Here is a 21,054-nt window from a genome sequence, read left to right as displayed (position 1 = left end):
GTCTTTTCTTTATGTTGATCCACTGGAGTTGCAGTCGGGTATATATTCACTGAGGGAGTGAAACCAGGGGGTTTGGAGTGTATAACCGATATTAACAGGTCTTTTATGGACCCCTCTGTGAAGGACGTGACTGGTGATTTCTGCCTCGGAGTGAGTCAGAGCGTTAGTCATTTCGCTCTCTGCGAGACGCAGTAATGGCGGTCGTCTCGCCCAAAGTGAGGCCGGTTGCTAGGCGCCGCTGACGCCACTTCTCACCTTGACATCTCTGGACTGAGCGGAATCAGACGCGGCTCTCCGCCGGTGCGCCACGCGCGGGCTTCCTGATGGTTCGAGTCGCAGACCTCGAGACTGTTTGAGTGACACTGATGAGCCTGGATCTGCACTCGCAGCGGGCCTGGACAGCCTGAACGCTGAGCAGTCCGCAGTGCTGCATGACTAGCTGTGTGTGTGTGTGTGTGTGTGTGTGCGCGTGTGTGCGTGTGTGTGTGTGTGCGTGTGTTTGTGTGCGCGTGCGTGTGTGTGTGTGCGAGTGTGTGTGCGCGTGCACGCGTGCGTGTGTGTGTGTTTGTGTGTGTGTGTGCATGCATGTGTGTGTGAGCGTGCGACAGTCCTGCGTATTCAGGGCTGGACAGCGCTTCCATTTCAGGAGCATTTGCTTCCTGTAAATGGATGTGTGCTCGCTGGAGAAATCATTTGGGAGCGCATCTGCTAATTGGGGTGCATTAGCGTCCTCCTAAATTCTTCATCTTAGGAGCACATGAGCTCCTTGGAAAAGATTTTTTAACATAGACCGCTGATATTGCACCACTCTGTCACTGAGTGTGTGTGTGTGTGTGTGCACGCGTGCGGCAAAAAGACGCCCTCTTAATCATGTGAGCAGGACCACAGCAGTTTACCCCCCTATTTGTGAACGGCACACAACTCGGCTCCGTTCTGGCCACAGGTGCCTGAGATGGGAACGCCCAATAGCAAGTATTCATCAGCGTGACCACCACCTGTGTCTTTTACCCTCATAAAGTTTTTATTATTTTTTTACACCGCCTTATATCATGCCATCTTTTCTTTACACCCTCTGCCGTTTGTTTCTTTATACCTGATCTATTTATTTTGTATGTGATGTCAGTCCATTATAGCATAGTTGTATTTCAATGCGATAATACGACGTTTGTGAAGCTGTACCTTGTTGACCATTACCTGCATGTCCTAATCAGCGAATATAAGGTTCTTTTTTGTGGTTCCCTCGATACTTGGGCCTGGTTGCTTCGTACCCATTTCTTAGCGCCTTGTAATCTGGACGTGTTAGCGTCCCATATTGTTCCTGACCCTTTTTTATGGGAGTGTCCTAGCGCAAAATTTGCGAATGAGGGCATTTAATTTATTGGATTGCATCAATAGAGCCGGTCTCGATAAATCATTAATTAATTAACAGCCATTAATGTTTCAGTATCTGCGACTCCAGCAGAGCCACAGTATAGCGTATGTTTTTTTTGTTTTTTAGCGCTGCGACGGTTTCCTTGGTAAATCTGGCCTAAAGACTTCCAGAAGCGCTTGCTGGTTAATTAAGCGTATCGCGTCTGATTAAAAAGTTTGATCTGTAATTTGTCTAATTGGTCCGGTAGTGTGAAATTACACCCACTGTTTGCAAAAAAAACCTGTGTTGTTGTTGTTGTTTATCTATATACCGATCTTAAAATGAGTACCACCCCGGTTAAATGACGGTGCTAGATCTCTGTTTTCACTTTTAATTGTATTTATTGCAGAAAGGTTAATTTCAGTGCAGGTACTTCAAATGAATTTTGTGCTTCCTCCAGGTTTATCTGGAAAAAAAAAAAGCTGTCAAAAAGATTGCATCAGCTGGACCTGGGACTGTTTATAAATGCTTGTGCGTGAAGATGCAGCCTGTTGTTTGAGCGCTAACCGCCATCCGGCTCGTGGAGGCTGCGTTCGCGCGGGGCGTTGAGCTGCGTAGCGGCTCCCGCGCGCTCTGATTAATGAGAGCGGAGCGGAGGCCTTCGCCGCAGGCGGCGTAGCCTGCGGGGCGCTAGCGCACGCTAAGGCTACCGGTCCGCGGCCTTCGCGGCCTAACGAGGCCCTGGCCTGACGGGCTAATGGCCCGCGGCGCCTGGCGCGTACTCTGGATCCGGCTCGTTATCTACTCCGGTTCCGCTTGCGTGCCCAGGACGGAACAGTAGACGCCAGTAGCTTTCGCCTAATAGGACACTGAAAAATAGTGTGCGTTGGTTTTGTACGCGCACGGAGGCTAACATGTCACGCCCATAGCAGGCACTGCCACACAAACGCACACAGCGCATCTGTGTAGTTCGCTGCACTGCTGTAATCTCATATCAGATGAAGGTTGGCTGTCGGCTAGCTCTCACAGTGCTACAAAAAATAAATGAATATCAGTGCAGATTTTTTAGAAAACGATAGCGCTCTTTCACAGTCTGCGGGGTGGGGCTGGAGGCAGATGGAATCTCGCCCCCCCTCCACTTGTTCTTCCCGACCATACGGGGGGGCTAATGGGGGAGTCTGACCGGGGGTGCTCCGGGGCATGCAGGAAGCCACAGTCGATTGATTTGCGCTTTTGAAAGATCAGAGGCAGTAAAGTCTGCATCAGAGAGCTAGGCTTGCAGCGTGTGACCAGGCCACTGAGGCTGAATCTGCAGACACATACACAGACACACGTACAGACAGAGACACACACACACACACACATACACACGTACAGACAGAGACACACACACACACACACATACACAGACACATGTACAGACAGAGACACACACACATACACACACACACATACACAGACACACACACACACACGCGCACATACGCGCACACACACACACACACACTGCTGATCCCAGGCCAGCGCGTAGCGGTAGTGAACAGGCGCGGTGTGTGGCGTAGGTGTGCGCCGGCCCGGTCGGGCCGATGCTGGCCGCCGCGGCTGGGCTGGGAGAAGCGCAGTCTGCCCCTATCACCGCGTGGGCGGAGGCGCGACCAGGAGAGGGCGCCAGCGCTCTCATTCCCGCTCCCCCGGGCTCAGCGCCGGTCACACGGAGTCTCCCCTGCGCTCGGACTCACGGCCTGTCGCTTGGCTGACGGCAAGGAGGAGGAGGAGGAGGAGGAGAGGGAGGAAGTGGCACACGGGGAGAACACATGCGACGGGGGCGGGGTTGCCCCCGGAAACCGGCGAGCGGCAGACGCTCTCTGCGCCCTCTCCCGCTCCGTTTCGGGGGCGGTGGGCGGGGCCCAAGCTCCATCGCTCCGTACCGCAGCCAGATCCCCCTCTGCGTCGGCTCTCTCCCGGGCGCCGCACGTGCGTCGCTGCGGCGAAGGGGGAGGTTGCCGGTTCAGATCCGGCCCGCGTCCACTGCACAGCGAGGCACAGCGATTAAGCAGAGCCGCTTCTGCACGTACCGAGCCTCGCGGATTTGTCTTTTAAGCGCGCTGATGTAATTAATAACGCCGAGGCTTTCAGCTGATTAGTTTGAAGGGAAAGGTCTGTCTGACACGCTGAACAGGTGCTAGGCTATGACGCACTGGACTCGCGTTGACATCCAAGATCCGTTTTCCATTTTTTTTTGCAGGATGATTATAGGAACTCATAATGTTTATTGGAAATACTGAAAGCAAATGGATTAATTTGCTTTGGAACAGTATTTATTTTTGCCTGTTCCGAAAAGGCTAGTATCTTAGCATGACTCCAATTTTAATCTGTGAAAGCCATTGGCTTCATCTCCTTTTGCTTGTCTATTTATTTTTATTTAGGCAGTGAAATATCCAAATCTCTGCACCTCTGCCCAGCAAGTATTGTTTTGGTCCGTGTTCGGTCCGGGCTCGGTGGATCTTTTGTTTCTGGAGAGTGTAAGCTTGTTGCCATGGCTACCGCCCAGCAAGTCTCCAGCGAGTCGCATTTCTGCAGCCGCAAATGGAAAATTAATAATAGAGTGGGCATTCTTCTCTTTCGGCTGAATCGTAGACAGTGCCTTCATCTCAGGTCCGTATGTGACGATGATGACATTTTCCCTTTCTCTCACGCATGCCATTGAGGGAAGGGGGGGGGGGAGATGGGCGGGATGGGGGGGGGGGGCGGGGCTTTTTTATATAAGCAGACGAGAATCGAGGTGCAGTGCCCAGGGGGACAGTGTCTGACTACGAGGTCATCTCTCAGCTGAGCTCCTCCGCTTACTACTGAAGATCATCTCTTCTGTCTTTCATGAATATTCTTGTCGACAAGTCGACAGGGCCTGCCAATTGTTATGCTAGGACTTTTAAAAAGTCAAAGGGTACCAAAGATTGTGGGGAGATGTTCTGATTCTACTAGGAATAGCGTGTTCTAGCGTATTTATTTCAAACAGAGACCAAATAAACACACAACATTACTTGCAATAAAAATGAAAGTAAAAACAACATTGTTAGAGTTTATTATTGTCTTCTGCAAAGTATCGAGTTTTATATATGCCTCACAGCAGAAGCATGAGAGAGAGTGGTGTTGGTTTAGGAACAGCCCGTGCAGTAAATGAACGAGGTCAGGAAGTGGTGAAGTTTGCGTATCTGCACTGATGAAGACGTTCCTGCAGTTACCTCGCCCATCGTGCCAATGGCTGGAGCTGCTGGGTGGCTCATCCTGTTAAGGCACTGTTCCGTTGCATGGATGTGCCCCGTTGTCCAGCATCATGCCCGGACCTTGCCACGTGTAATCGACACTGCATGGAAAAACTTCCAAGAAGATATCCCACCTGTTAAATTCCAGTGAGATTAAACACCAGTGACCATTATCCATGGCATGGTGAACTAGTGCGGAATCCTGTGTGACCTGCCCTAGCTGGTCTTTTCTCAACTCACTGAAGTGTTGCAGGCCACAGGTAACGAGACACAGTCTGACCAGGACTTCATGAAGGGTGTGCTGCGCGCAGTATCGGATGACCGGAGGCCCTGATCGCTTAATTTCTCCTTCCTCATAATTCGGTTCACGCCACTCGCGATGCTCAGAATGCGTCTCGAATGCAGTGTAAGATTTCCAGCGCAGAAACCGCGCCGAGAGTCTAGATGGCAGTGAAAAGTGGAACGTCTTGACGGCAGCAAGAGAGTTTGCCGCATCTCGACGGCAGCGATAACGGCGATATCCCGACAGCAGCCGGAGTTCGTAACACCTCCACGGCAGAGAAGAAAAATCGCGCGGCTCGACAGGAGCGGGGGGGTTCGCGACGTTTCGACGGCGCCGAGGATCGCGGCGTATCGGCGGGGGAGCGTCGGGGGAGCCGTGACACCCTGTCGTTACCGAGGTCACGACGGACCCGTCACTCGCACCCCCTGGTGTAACGCGGACGCGTCTGAGCGCGTGCGATGCTATTGTACCCGTCGCGTCGAGCTCCCGGCCTCGGGGGCACGTATGAGGGGAAAAGCAATCTGAGGAAGCGATCGGCGCGGGCGACACGGGTCGGATTAGGCGGGGGACCGGGGGGGACGGGGGGACTGGGGGGGGTGGGGGGGGTTTGCTGTCTGCTCGAGCGGCGCGGGGTTCGGACTGAAAACCCCGGGGGCTGCGATTTCGCCCCGGCGAGGAGCACGCTCAGTTTTAACCGCCTTCCGAGGCAACCGGCGTCGGCCCGGAAACGAATCGGTTGAAGGCGGCTTCGGTTCGAAGCGAACGTCGATTCGGCCGCGGGTTTCTAAAAAGGAAAAAATCATCGTCCTGTTGTTCGTGGCGGGGCTGTTGAGTGCTTTTAAGAAGCTGTATTGTGTTTTTTTATGACCGTGGGGAAATTGTAACGATCGGTTATTTACATCCTCGTTGCCGGGTGAAAATCCCAATATGGCAATAGTTGCATCGAGTTGCTGTCTCTACAGTTATGTATTGTTAGGCATTTGTGCTTTAAATTAAGGTGTAGATTGGTAAACAATTATGAAAAAGCCACTGTAGAGCTGTAACCCCGATAGGTTTTTTTAATTTATTTAATTTTTTTAATGTATTAATTAATTTTTTGTTGGGTATTTGAGCGCGTGAGGGACAACACGTTCCCCGGTAGTAATAACGTGTGGGATCGCACACATAATTCTGCATTTCATGTGCCAGAATTCCCCCAGCTGTCTGGCAGATGTCCAGTCAGAACAAACCCTCGGAACAAAGCCGGCACATGCTCAGTCCAACAGGAGACTTCATGTAGGAGTAGGCTGATGTGCGTGGGGCCGCTTTTCAGATGCTCCCTATAGTTTATATCTGCGGTGAGATTGTAGTGTGTGGAGATTATACAATTATATGTAATTTTGGAATTAAACAAACAAATAAATAAATATATTCCGAAATAAATAATAATAATGCTCCTATCAGTGCTGTATCTAATGTTATAATTCAGATCAGGTGGGGTGAGGCAGTGCATCTACTGGCTGTATGATGGAGACGTTCGATTTTAAGTGCAGATGCTAATAAGTATTTACTGTATTCATGGAAACGCGGTTAAAAGTTTTTAAAAAATCATTTTAACGTTCAGATTGTTATTTGCTGTGCTGCTGCTTTTGCCCGAATGTGTGAGCAACCAATGACCATCAGTGACCCCGCCCCGCCCGTGCCGATTGACGGGAGGACCTTACTGTTATGAAAAGTCTCATTATGAAATGAAAAAGGAGTTTGGAAATAAAAACGCCATTTGCAAATAAGCCATTCAGAAAAGTGTCATTATGAAATGAAAAAAGCCATTCTGAAACGCAGCATGTTATTTTCAAATCAAAAATAAATTAAATTGGATCACATTATTGCGAAAAGGACAGTCATGACGTGTGAATTGAATTATTTCTAAACAAAATAAATTACGTACTTGTTTAATGATTTACTTATTTATATATTTATTTATATAATTCCATATTTATGTCATTATTGATATCATTTTGGCATGTATAGTCCACACTTCTACCTCAGTGTCACTGGTGTCATTTCCCCAACAGTCCTTACAAATCATAGATTAATTTTTACCTGTTACCTGATGCTTCCGACATTGCTACCTGCAGTGCTGTGCGCCTTGTCCATAAATCTGACATCACTAATTGAAAAGCAAGACTATGCAGTGCCCTTAAAAATTCAGCGCGCGGCCATCGTTCCGTTCCTAAGCAACAAGCTATTTTTCTGTGCGGATGGGTATCAAAGCATACAGAAAAGATGTGTTTTTTTGCAATGGCAGGTGCCGTTTCCTTGAACCTTCACGCTTTCTCTTGGTTTTAAAAAAAAATGGTATTTAATTCTGCCAGTATGACGGAGGACACGTCAGCCTTGAGGGGGGGGTGTGCCGACTCAATCGTTCGGGCCCCAGTCGCCATGCCGCGCGACGGCGACGGAGGAGGATTGGTAAAATGACCCGGTTAGGCTCGACGGACCACGAGGTGATTGAATAAAGGATTCAATTAAACCCAACCCAACCCCCCCCCCCTCCCCCACTTTCAGGATTCGGCCCGGGGGCGGCTTCCGAGCGAAGAGGCGAATGAGATTTCGGCGAAGCGGCTCGCCCGTCGATTCGTCCGAAGGCCCCTCGCAGCGTAGACGCGCCAGCTGACCTGGAAACTCTCGGGCCTCTCGTTATTTAATTGGCTCGAAGGCAGAGGAGGTGCGCGGGACCAATTAGCCGTTGTTTTGTTCAGATCCGCGGTGACGCTCAGTCACGGGTGGCCCGGGATACAAGCGAGCGCGTTCGGTGCGCAGGAATGAGCTCGCGTTTCCGTACCGTTTCCTCTACCCCCCCCCCCCCTCGCTCGCTACGCTACGCGCCGAAGGCTCGGAAGCTCCGCGGCCCCTCGTCTCAAAACAAGTCGCACGCGCATCCCAACTGTGCTTCTTCAGCGGCGCGCTTCGAGGGTCCTTCTTCCGCGTTCTCTCCAGATACTCTCGCTTCGCCGTAGACGAGGCTCGGTTTCGCGGTTCGCTCTGCGTGGCGGGTGTCACAAGTCGTCGTACGCTTGGGGCCGACGCGAAACGCTTCGTTCGCTCCGCTCGAACGGAAACCGAATTGCGGCCGTCGCATCGCGGCGAGAACCTTGTGACCTGCTCACACGAAACGTTCTCAGCAGGCGTTTCCCTCGTCCCTCTGCAACAATATTAAATCTAGTGTCATTTTTATTTCATTTTTTTGAGGTGAGGTAAGTTTTTTTTTCCAGCTATATCTCTCTTTCTAGCAGCCATATGAGTTCACATGAACTCGTAAGTAATTGAATGAATGGGCTGCTCATGCAGGTCTCATTTCAACAGATCTGCTCAGTCTTTCATGAGAAGAGCTTCTGAATGTAGAAAATAAGTGACAGTCTGAAACTTCTTTATTGCATGTATTATTTTTTATTTTTAATTGCCCTAGATCTGCAAATTGTTTCAAATACTACACTGTCTATTGCTAAAGTTCTGTCATATGCCCAATTTAGCACCATAGCGCCAGATTGTGTGTGAAACTCAAGGCCCTACTGGCTTCCTAAAAATAGTGAGTTTTTTAACTGCTGGCATTGGAGAAGCAGAAGGAGAAATCATGATGGCAGACTCAGCTAGTGCAAAGACACTGGCACGCTATGAGGATATTGTGCCATAATGTTCAGAGCAATGCCATATATATATATTTATTTTATTTCTGATTTTCAGTCAAACAAGTCACGTGTGGGTAAAGTGCAAATTATCAGCTTACATTTAAAGGCATTTTTATGAATTTTGCTTTCACCATAACAGCACTTTTTTTTATAAATAGTCTCCCTATTTCTGGGCATCATAATGTTTGGGACAAATAGCTTCACAGGTGTTTTTAATTAGTCAGGTGTGTTCAATTGCTTCCTTAGTGCAAGTATAAGAGAGCTTTCGGTATCTAGTTTTGAGTCTAGGCGTTTGATTGGCTTTGTAGTTTTCTATTGGCATTTGTCAACATGAAGACCAAAATTGTTCCAATGAAAATCAAGGAAGTCATTATGAGGCTGAGAAATAAAAATAAAATAAAGAAACAGTCAGAGACACAGGCCAAACCTTAGGCTTACCAAAATCAACTGTTTGGAACATCATTAAAAAGAAAGAGAGCACTGGTGAGCTCAGTAATTGCAAAGGTCCCTGTGGGCCAAGGAAGACCACACCGAATTCTCACCATAATGAAGAAAAACATCCAAACACAGCAAAAAACAGGATGACCAGATTACAGTTTGCTAAGAAGTACCTAAAAAAAAGTCTTCAGAATTATGGGAAAAAGGCAAGAGCACAGTGTGGAGGCCAGAAGGAACTGTCCCAGATCTAAAGCGTCCCCCCTCATCTGTGAAACATGGTGGTGGGGGTGCTATGGTTTGGGCATGTATGGCTGCCACAGGTACTGGCTCACTTTCTTCATTGATGATGTAACTGCGGATAGCGGCAGCAGAATGAATTCTGAAATGTACAGAAGCATCTTATCTGCTCCCAACTCCTTGAACGTACTTCATCCTACAGCAAGGCAATGATTCCAAACATGCAAAGCTAAAAACTGGACGATTCTTGACTGGCCACGTCAGGCACCTGATCTGAAACCAATTTAGCATGCGTTTCATATGCTGAAGAGAAAACCTAAGGAAACTAGCCCCCAGAACAGGAGCTGAAGATGGCTGCAGTACAGGCCTGGCAGAGCATCACCAGAGAATATACTGGTGCTGTCTACGGGTCACAGCCTTCTAGCAGTCATTGCATGAAAAGGATATGCCACAAAGTAACATTAATTAACATTAACATAACATTAATATGCCCCATTATGGTGCCCTGAATTAAGGGGGGGGGGGGGGGGGGCATGGCGTTATGAATAAAAAGTTCTGAAATATAAAATTGCGGAGTACAGAGCCAAACCAAGGGAAAGAAAAATGTCTTTGTCTCAAGCGGTACGGAACTCGCTGTATCTATAAACCTGCTGTAGGCAACTGGTGCATGAATTCAGTGTAGAGGAAGGCTCACTGTGCACACTCTTCACAAAAACAAGCACGCACTCAGCCCAGACTCCTCTTTTGAAGTGACAGTATTAGCGGCATTATGTAGCCGAGGCGGATAGCCGGGCTCAGTAGGATTTCGTTAAGCCCGTTTGTTTTCCTCAAGGCTGTCTGGTGGCACAATGAGCCGAACCCGTCTTCAGATAGCCGTCTGTGAGCGACCCGCTCCCGCGCCGACGCCGCTCGAAAAGAAGGTTTTCTCGCAAAGGCTCCTTTTTCTCCCGCTGACGTTTTCCGCGGGGAGTTCCGCTCTTGAGTGGGGCGCCCGACGTGTCGGAGGAAGCTCGCTGCTGAAGCCTGCGCGCTCTCCCGCCGAGCCGCCGTGCGCGGGGGGGGCGGGGGGGGGGGATGATGGGCGGTCCTCGAGCCCTCCCGCTAAGCTCGGAGAGCCAGGTACAAGAGGGAAAAAGAGCAGGGAACAGGAGCGTGTTTGTGTTGGGCGAGTGACAGCGGGGGTTGGGTGTTGGGGGGGGGGGGGGTGGGGGACGGGGAGGGGGGGTTGTGGTAAATAATGCACGCCCCGCACCGGCGAGCTCGGGCCCCAGAGCGGCGAGCGGCGAGCGGCGGCAGGAGCTTGAAGGTGAGCGGGGTCGGCGGCGGTACGGGCCGATCGGTTCGGCCAGAACGCCGCGGAGAGCCATCTGCCCGCCGCCCGCCGCGTTCAGGGGCCCGTAACCCAGGTGAGCCGCTGAGGGGCCGCAGATGGCGGGGCGGGGGCTATGGTTGCATCCCAGTTTGTTTCCTCCTCAGTGCTCTATCTGGACTCAGGCCCCGCTAGCCTCCATTTTAACTCTTCCTGCTCTTCTTTTCTTTTTTTCCCATGGGCAGTCAATTTCAGGTACCCTCCTGACCTGAGAAAGATTTAGATGGCGAGAGAGAGAAAAAAAAGAGGAAGGAAAGGGAAATAACAGAAAAACAGGGTGGGCTCCGTTTGGGATCAGATCACATGTCTGGCAGAATGTCTGGCCCCCTTTTCTTCAAAGGTGCGAGGAGTTGTTTTATTAATTACCGCAGATGGCGTACCAGGTTGCTTCTCTTATTTATTTTTTATGCGTTCATGCTGTAGGTTCAGACCCGCTCTCTGAAAGTGAGGCTTCCTTCTGTCCTTATTTCCCGTGGAAATTCAAGAAAATGAAGTGATGAATTTTCGTTTTTAGCAGTCTATGTTTTGATTCAATTTCTGTCGTGTCTTGTCGAGACTGTGAAGACTGTGTGAAACTGTGAAATCGATGAGGTATCTGGAGAAAGGTAGGCGGGTCTTAATCAAATATGCGAATTACCGGAAATACGCTCCCCTAACGCACTCGGCGGTGGACCGCGGCATAAAAAATAAAACAAAATAAAATAGCAACCGAGGCTGCCAGAGCGCTATTTTGGCGGAGAATGTGCGCTTGTCAGAATTGACGAAGGATGTTGCAGTGCTGGAGCCGACAAGTACTTTTTAAAAAAATATTTGGATCACAGAGAGATTGGAAACGCACACGTGCATTGAGAAATGCCGGTCTCTTTATTCCATTTGCGCTCCAATAAAACTCAGTTATACGGTTTGTCCATTAGCGAACCCCTTTCCATATTTCAAACGGCTAGTAGTCCCTCCCAGCTGTGGTCGACCCATCGATTTAAGACAGTGAGCTTGGCGTGCACTTTGCCTGCAATGGGCGCCTTATTTCTCAGTCGCGCGTTAGCTTCACTTAGAGGAGGGCTTAATTCAAAGTGTGGCTAAATTCATTAGGAAACTAAGGAGTTTCAAATAACAGTTAGTTACATAGTTAATTGAATATCTGTCTAGCCAGCGAGCTAGAGGAATTAGGGTTTCGTTGTGCGTAAAAACACCATGTCATAGCAGTTAGTGACGAATAAAATGTTTTTAGCATTGCGCTAAAATCAAAGTTCTCAGACTAGTTGAGGGAACATGGCTTAGATAACCTATCGGCATTCTGCACCACAGTGTGTGCTGTGGAGAGATTAATAGAGTCGAACGCTGAATATTTCCTTCTATTCCCATTACTGCATGTTTTTATGCAGCGTTAATAAAAACCGAATATCAATGCAGTAACAGCTGTAATTACGCACAAGCTCGTTACCGCTGTGGACTGTTTTGCCCTCGGTGCGCTGACTCCGTCCTGTCTGTTCTGTTGTACTGTACCAGCGGGGCTGAAACTATTCTTAAACGAATAAACGCTTGTGTTACAGAGGAACCGCCCGCTGCTTTAGCCCTTTTTTTGCCGAGAGTTCCCAGTGACAGTTTGCAGAAGGGGACCTGCAAGGTGATTGGCTGCCTGCCTATTATGTGGGCCGTCTCCCCTGTTTAAATCAAGGCGACGGACAGCATGAGAGGACTCACCGCGGGGCCGCAGACTGAACGCTGCAGATGGTGTCCTGATATAGCCAGAAATTACACGTCTTAGCGATCCCAGGCCCCACCGCAAACGGACAGATCGCGGAACGCCACTTTACAGCGGGAATAAAAAGGCGTGAGGACGAGGGTCCCGTGATTTAGTCATGTTATTAATATTTTTTAAATTGTTTTTTTTTAATTTTTATTTATTTTTATTTATTTATTTTCTAATTTGATTCTTTTTTTAATGAAGAGCAAAGCTGGAATCTTCTGTAAGCAGGTTATTCTGTGAGCGCGTGTCATTTATTTTTGTTACAAAGAAAAAAAAATTCCCGTCTAGACCTGTTTTTCATGGTACTGTAGGCAAATTTTTAATTGTGATGCGTTTTTCACAGTGAATTAATTTCTGAAATGAAAGAAATGGCACCGAAAATTTGTATTTAAAAAAAGATACTTTTAATTTCTTTTATTACATTTTTATTACATTTTGTAATAAGCAGCCCACCCAGGCATGGACACGTTTGTTGCGCGTCGGCTAGGTGATGTCACTGGAATTCACGGCACGAACTGTAAAAGGTCATCTGTGAAAATGAAACTGCTTTCGCGCCGCTCGACGACGAGAACCAAGTCCCGCGTAAAATATGCATCATTGATCATTTTTTAATCGGTTCATTCCGCTGTTTATTCGGCTCTGTATTCCACGGGCCGTCAGTGGGAGGAGCGGGCCCGGAGAATGCTTGTCGTGTTAAAACGGAGCGAGCCGAAACAAATTGCGCTTCATCCTTCTTTCCCCTTCTAGAAAACCCATTTATAGAAGCGCTATTTACAGAAACATCTTTCAAGCGATGGCTTATGGAGAAGTGGGATATTGATTTTTTGATCCCAGTCATGCTTCAGATATAAATGTGTACCAGCGTGCCGCAGTTATGCTGTTTGATGTACAGAACAGCAGGTAGAGTCCCCCCGCTGTGTTTGTGTATGGGATCCAATCTCATCCCTTTTCTGATGTCTGTCCTCTTCAGCTCACAGAGAGCGCGTGCAGTTCACACACATTTACTCCCTTTCTGTGCTGTTCAGCCAAGTTCAGCCTGTACTGCACTTAGCTAGGCCACGCTGACCCAGTTTCTCTCTTGCTCTCTCACTTTCTCTCACTATCTCTCTCTCTTTCACTCTCTCTCTCCGTCTATCTCTCTCTCTCTCCCCCCCCCCCTCTCATTGCAACGTCCTGTCTGCTCTGTCGTTCTTTCCGCTCCATCATCGTTCCCCTTTGGCTCCTGTTTAGCGGGGTTCAGCTCTTGGATGTCCTGCCAGGGCTGCCCTCCCGCCCACTCTCTGCTGGCATGGCTGAACATAGCAAACAGAGCAGCACAGAACGGAGCAGCACAGAATGGAGCAGCAGACCAGAGAAGCAGCACAGGATGGAGCAGCAGACCAGAGAAGCAGCACAGAATGGAGCAGCAGCACAGAATGGAGCAGCAGACCAGAGAAGCAGCACAGAATGGAGCAGCAGACCAGAGAAGCAGCACGGACCAGAGCAGCAGAGCCAAGCAGCAGCACAGAGCAGAGAACCACAGAGCTGTACAGAGCAGAGCAGCAGCACAGAGAAGCTCAGAGCAGCAGCACAGAGCAGCACAAGGCAGCAGAGCAGCACAGAGCAGAGCGAGCTTTCTGGAAAGGAAGAGTACTGCACCCCAGGGCCACTCTGTTTACCCGTCCCCTCTGTGACCAGTCTGTTCCCTCCATATGGATATAACGCATCCCTCTAGACTGGCAAATTATGTCCTTTTCTCCCTTTTTTAAAATTATAGACGGCCACAGACGTTATAGTTGCCTAGACACACCCTTTTTCCCTACCCAGCATGCCCAGCGGCCGCCACACCTTCGTCATCTATACCTACGCAGCTCTTGGTGACAGACGTTCACCCAAGCCATCCTCCGGGACTTTAGGGCATAGCCACTTTGCTGCCTGGTCTTTGCGCTGCTTCGGAATTCTGGGAGTTCTCTTCAGAAAGGTGCTGATTGGCTATCACATGCTAAGAATGATTCACTACTGTTTTTTTTTTTTTTTTAACCATTAGAGAGACATTTTTATTGGTTCTTCTGGGTTTGTGACTGATGTCTTTGTCCCATTTACATCAACTTTTAAGTGTTCATCAAAGGCTCTTATCCAGAGCCACTTACTCATCTTGCTTTACACCTACAGTTTCCCTTCTTAACCTTGATATTATCTGAAGTGATTTCGGATAAGTATCCTGCTCAAGGGTACAATGGCAGAACCTCACCAGGGAATTGAACCCGCAACCTCTATCATTATTCTCGCCTCTATGTACCTCTTCGCATTGATTTATTATAATTGTCCCCGGGCAAAGGCATCCTACTAATAAATACCCTGCTGCCAGTAGGCTTGGCAAAATTGGATATGTGTGTGAATACAGTTCAAGAAATGTGTTCTGCAGTTTTGTGACACATGTAAAAGTGTCTTTTGTTGTGTTTTAGTAAGTGCGCACGAGTTGCCATGTTTGATTAAGAGGCAGTGACTTTGTACATCTACAGGACTTGCTGCTTGTTCGCGGTGACAGGGACAAGAGTTTCCTCTTTGACAAGGTGCCGTTTCTCTCCGCAACGCGACAGGTTTCTCAGACACGGTCGAAAAGCCCACGTAGGTGCGCTAAGTGGAGTCTGGAGGACAGTTAGCACAAACTCGCTTAGCATGCCGCCGAAGCAATTAGCTAACGACTGTGCGCGATCGCTACATCGTGCTCCTTAGCGAGCAGGCGCTGTTCTTCCCGCTGGGCGACTCTCATCGTCGTGACGTTCCCTCAGACGTGAACTCCACGAGCCTCAGCCGCCGTGCTCATGTGCTGAAGAGGTGTTCATATCCACAGTCTCAGCATTAAAATGGTGGAAGCTCTCTCGTTGAAGGCTGGATAGCCGTAGGTAGGTCCGTCATCCTGGCAATAGCAACGAGGCTTCTCCTGTGTTCGATGAGCTGGGAGAACGCGAGGGATCTGAGACCATTCCTGCATGCAGAATCCCTCCAGATCTGTCATGGTCTTCACCTGCGAACTCTTCTCTTCTGCTTACCCCATGGGTTTTCAGTTGGGTTTAGGGGAGGGTACTGAGGGTGCACTGAGCCATTGCAAAAGCGTGATTCTGTGGTCAGATAACCATTTCTGCAGATTTGGAGGAAGGCTTTGTCCTGCTGTAATATCCAACCGCAACCCAGTTTTATCCTCCTGGCAACCTGATTTTGCTCTGAAATCCCTGGCACTTGACGAGTATGACCATGATACCATGTATTCTTACAAGGTTCTTATGGCCTTTCAAAGCATAACCACATCATATATCCACCGGCATACTTCACAGTGAGAGTTATGTTCTTTTCTGCATGGCCGTCCCTCTTTTTACTCATCTCTGGCGTTTGTGACCAAAAAGCTTTGCTTGTGTCTCATCTGACCGTAGAACCTCGTTCCCATGACATTTAGCATGGTTTCATGACAGTAGAGGCTTTCTTGTAGCAATACTTCCAGGTAGCTTGTTGGCATGGGGGGGGTCTGATTGCTGTTTTGAGGGGCTGGGTGACCCTAACACGCGACCAACTTTTGTCGACGGTTATCCTTTTGAGAGTTTTTGGCTTTCGAACCGTCCTCCCCGCTGCAAGTGGGGGAAAGACTCTCGAGTCCTCTTCCGTCATCTCCATAGTCATCGCCCTGTTTTCAGACGCTTAGCTGTTATTTCGGAGTCATTGTCTGATTTATGAAGGTCAGCACCCGTTCGTCTCCTGTAATTTGTGTGTTCTCTGACCTTGCCTGTGCTGATGGATGACTAAGGGACTTCAACATATGAGTCAGCTTGTGTTTACAGTGGAACAGGAAGTAATTAATGACCACTTAAAAGTTCCTAAAGACTCGGGTGAACTTCAAATGCCAGTGTGCTTCTATTATATTTTGCTCATAAGTATTTTGAGGGGTGCCAATAACAGTGACACATGTTTGAGAAAAATAGGTATTTATTGATGAAGAACATATTTTTTTCTTTGAAAAACTTTACCCGTTAAAGGTTAGCTTTCTCTGATATTCAGAGTGCAAGATCGAGCTGATAACCACAGGACGTTTTTATAGCTTTTATAGCCTTTTTTCCCAGAATGCTAAAAGTTGCGGAGGGCACTGTACATGTGTGTACACACACACACACACGGGCAGGTACGTGCAAAGGAATCCCACAGGTGCTATAAGCTGGTGGCATACTGGATGTGCACACACACACACACACACACACACACTGGACAGTCTAGCCTTTTACACACTGTATACGCTGTCCACTTCCTTGCATGAGAAAATGCCAATCCTAGACTAGGAGGAAATGGGTGATCTTTTTTTTTAGAGATGCAAAAATAGCCTTTTTACGATAAAGCAACAATGATCCACCCGCACGGAGAAGAAACCTTCAAGTGTCCTTCAGGATCATGGTGCAGTTCCGTGGAATCGCAGCTTTGTTTGCCCAATTAATTAGTCTCTGGAACACACAGCGATTTCCGTGTTTAACAAGTTACCGAAAATAGCTGCTCGTGTGAATAACCCGATTCCCAGCCTGAGGAACGCTTAAATAAACCTCTGTGCGCCGTGATTCATTCTCACTGGAATGGGCTCTAATGACATTATCTCGCTGTAAACGCGATGCATTGCCTGAAAGTAAGAGCGGGCGGTCCTGCTTTTTCACGAAGGCTCGAAGGCGGAACATTCCGGAACGCTGCAGTGTGCCGGTGAGACCCCCCCCCCCCCCCCCGTGGCACGGCGAAGCGACCGCCATGGGTGGGAAGCCGCGTTCCAGCATCAGCAGCTGGGAGGGGGGTGGGTGGATGTTACTACAGTAAAAAATTTTAAAAATGTTAAAAGCGGTCTGAAGCTCGGCCTCTGCCCCCCCCCCCACCCCCAGCTCTCTGACGTGTCGCGCTCCCTCCCGCCCCGCGGCTTAACCGCCATTACCGTCACGTGCATCTCCCAGGAGGGCGACTCAGTCATGCAACCCCCCCCCCCACCGCAGGCTGCAGAAATGGCGGGAAGAGCCGCGGCGGTGCTCTCGGTGACCTTGTCGCGTCCTGTTCGTCTCGGGCCGGCCTTGCCCCCCCCGGCCCTGGCGGAAAACTGGCTCTTCGCTGGCTTGCCGCTCGCGCTGCTGCGATTCTGCTGTTCTCGGACCCTGGAGAAAGCGGTCCGAGTGTCCGCACTGCATCCTCATCCTGTCCTGCTGTCCCCAAAGCAGCTGTGTCCGCTGCCAATGGTGTGCAGTTACTGTTCCTGCGTGCTAACTGCAACATACAATCACCCGTCCTATATGCAAACACACATACAATAACCCACTGTTTCTTAAACATTTTAATATCGGGACCCAAATTAGAATTTTTTTAAAATGCCGTTACCCGAAATTATAGAGTTAGTACCTTTCTGGGACCCTACCAATACACATACTAGCTTAGCCTAGTGGACTACGGACTCATGGCTCTAGAAACACTGCAGTATCCTGTGTGCACAACATTCAGTAACCTTTATTATGTACTGCCCTCAATACTGAGCTGTGTTCCCCATGTAGTGACCAGGGCCCTGATTAACTGACCGTGCCAAATAGCCCCGCTTCCCTACGGGGGGGGGAAACGAAAATAAGAACGGGTTCCTCCCGTGCACCGAGAGCGATTTTCCCAGAATTCCTGTCGATGCTCATCCCGGCTTTTGCAGCCCGTCACGCCAGGGCTCAGACCTCCTTTCCAAGATTTCACGCCATTTTCTGCTCGGTTTCAAAGCTTACGGACAGCCCCCCCCTCCGCCCCCACAGGGCCGTGCGGCCAATCGGATTCGGGCCCGGTGGCCGGAGAACCCCGCCAGGCTGGCACGGAAGCGCGCGCGGCGGGGTCACGGAGGGCCGGCGTCTCCGGCGGGCAGGCGGGCGGGCGGGGCTTGTGCCGAATTAACCAGCGTTCGGCGGAGTGCGCTTCTCAAAGAGCTCGTCCCCCCGGGGGCCCCCCCAATCACCGGAGCACGGGACTACAAAGAGGGGGGGAACGCTAAGATCTTCTGGAAGAGAGAAAACGAAAGACAAATTGCCTTGAGGAGAGAAACTGTCTCTGTGTGTTTCTGTCCTGTGAGACTGATTTAGTTTTCTTATTTTTTTGTGGGATTTTATTTTTTTTCTGGTTGAGGGAAAAAAAAAATCCCTTCAAAAAAAGAAATTACCCTCTTTTAAGAGAAAAGCTTAAGAAGAGGGTAATCAAGGTATCAGGGGCATGATGGCTGTGGCTGTGCGTTAGGCAGTGCAAGTGGTGGAAGAAGGCGGAAAGCTTTTTTGGTTCGTTTTTACGCCTTTGAAAAATGCCCCTCTCTGGCAGTAAAGATTAATCACCGAGCTCGCTCCGCATTTGTTATTCAAACATTATCGTCGGTTATTGGGAACGGCAGAAGAAAAATCTGTTTTAAAATCCATTTAAAGGGGCGAGTGCGTTGACTTATTTGAGTGTCTGTTCCTGCTTGTAAGCTGGAATCTCTTGCGATGTCGTGAAACCACCGTAAAAGGTTCTCGGGGATTAATGGGCCGTTGGAGTTGAGAAAAATCTGGCTGTCCTAAGAACTGCCTGCCTATTATTTTTTGTTACGAGGGTTCGTTCCGAAGTAGCGTAATTCATATTAACTTAACAACGAGTGTAATGCTTCCACCGATAACATCTACTTCTGTGGTTCCCGGAAAGACGTATTTTGTTTGTTTATTTATTTGGGCCGAATCGTCCGGTTGCGTGTGCTATTAACCCGCTTTTTTTGTCTCGTGAGACATCTCCGTTGAGAACTGAAGGAAGCGGAGGCGTGTCTGGAGTTGCCTTTTACCGCCAAACCTCTCCGAATGGCGCGCGAGTCCGATCTCAACCCGCTTTTCTTCCTGCTCTTGTTTTCCCAGACCAGTGCACCGTGACGCGGTCCTACCTGTTCCTCCACAAGTTCTGGTTCTTCAGCACCGTCTACTACTTTGGCAACTGGGCCTTCATCGCGGTGAGTAGATAAGTGAATATCCGCGGACGGGCACTTTCACGAAGTGTCCCGTTCCTACACGGCTCGTTCGCCCCCTGATTGGTCGTGCTGGCTTTGTTCCCGCCCACAGGTCTTCCTGATTGGCCTGGCGGTGTCCTGCTGCAAAGGAAGGAAGTCGGTGATTGAGGGGGAGGTGGAGGCCGACGACTCGGACGTGAGCGACGAGGAGTACCTGCATTGATCCGGCGCGCATACCTTCGACCGCGGCACGAAGGGTTGCTGGAATCAGTCCAGTCTAGCAAAGTTTTGGCTTGATTGACATGTATAAACTTTGGAGGTAAACTATCGAACGGTTTAAAGCCACAGTACTTTTGAACCTCAGAGTTAGGGCTTCTTGGTAACTGTAAAATGTTTGTAAATATGCTCACTTTGCTTCTTCATTCTGATTTGAAGAGAGATTACTGAAATGCTAGGTCAAAGGTATCTTCCAGAGAATACATTTGACAAAGGAGGTGAAGGTTTCCTGAAATGTATTTATTTGCTTTTCCTTTTTTCAAATTTGGCTCTGTGAGAAGATCCAGAATTCTTGTAACTCAGTTCCCTGTTTCGGTTATTGTGACTAATTAAGGATGATAAATTTGTATAAATGTAACAATAAATATTCAGATTAAGTAAAACCACCTTTGAGAATTTTAGCTCTGGGAGACATGGGTTAAATATCCATGGTTTACTTTTGTTTTATTTAATTAATTTATTATATATTTTTTTTCCTTCCATATTATGTCCAGGGTTTTCTATGTGGTATACCGAATATCACCAGTATTGGGTTAGGGTGGTGGGGAATGGTAAATGAGTTGTGCTTTAACAGAAAAATGTTCCTCCAGCGTTGTGGTACTACATTATTTCATTCTCACTAGTGAACAGATGAGAAAATGTCCTTTGATTAACAACATGCAGTATTAAAGACAGTAAAGTGTGATATTAAATACAATAAAGAGTGGGGGTGAGGCATCTTTGTCATTTTATAATGATCATGGTTCATTGCTACTCTGCCCTTGGGTTCTTGAGTAACCTTAACATTGTCTTTGTGATTAACTTTGCGTCGTTACTGGCAAACTTGTGGGGGTTTTGCGGGTTTTCCTGGTCTTCCCTCGCGTCGCGGTCGTCTGCTTTGCGCGGTGATGCGGGGGGTACAGTTTTCCCATGGGAAAGGAAGCATTTTACCGCCGTTTGATTTGTGTATTTTTTTTCGACTTTCAATAAAGACATTAAAAAAACTGTTTTATCGTCAGTTTGACTTCTCTTTAGCTCTTTTGCTTAAGCAAAAAAAATAAAATAAAAACATTTTCAATAAATGTTGTTTACTCAAGTGGATGTGCTAGGATTCAGAAAAACAAATGAAATGGCACGTATGTCATCCTACATGAATACACATACCCCTACTACACAGCCATATGCCAAATTTCCACCATGGATAATATTAATAATAATAATAATAATAATAATAATATTAACAACGTGTGCATGTGTGTGTGTGTGATATGTGAGGTTTCAGTTGAGCAGTGTTGTCACGGTAACATTGTAAGGGAAGTTGATCTATTTTCCATTTTCCATCTCTCAGCAGTTCGTCTTTAATTCAGTTGGGGTGTCAGCTGAAGAAATAATGCAGTTATATTGGCAATCATGTCTGATGTCCTTTAGGAGAATCAGGGGAATTATACATCACACCTACATCTTTGT

The 21,054-nt window shown here is 48.4% G+C and overlaps 1 protein-coding gene across 1 annotated transcript in view; it reads left to right on the top strand.

The window, feature by feature from the left end:
- Window positions 1–20,595, top strand: part of lmbrd1 (LMBR1 domain containing 1) — an 80,441-nt gene extending 59,846 nt beyond the window's left edge. The window contains exons 15-16 of the mRNA XM_035400760.1: window positions 19,244–19,335; window positions 19,445–20,595. Coding sequence (XP_035256651.1) covers window positions 19,244–19,335; window positions 19,445–19,555 — 203 coding nt within the window. The 3' untranslated portion in view covers window positions 19,556–20,595. The remainder of the gene's footprint in view (window positions 1–19,243; window positions 19,336–19,444) is intronic.
- Window positions 20,596–21,054: the final 459 nt, after the last annotated feature.

Source organism: Anguilla anguilla, chromosome 18 (genome assembly GCF_013347855.1).
Source record: "Anguilla anguilla isolate fAngAng1 chromosome 18, fAngAng1.pri, whole genome shotgun sequence".
NCBI classification, from domain to species: Eukaryota; Metazoa; Chordata; class Actinopteri; order Anguilliformes; family Anguillidae; genus Anguilla; species Anguilla anguilla.
The sequence above is the reverse complement of the archived record's forward strand: the minus strand, read 5'-3'. Positions and strand labels throughout refer to the sequence as shown.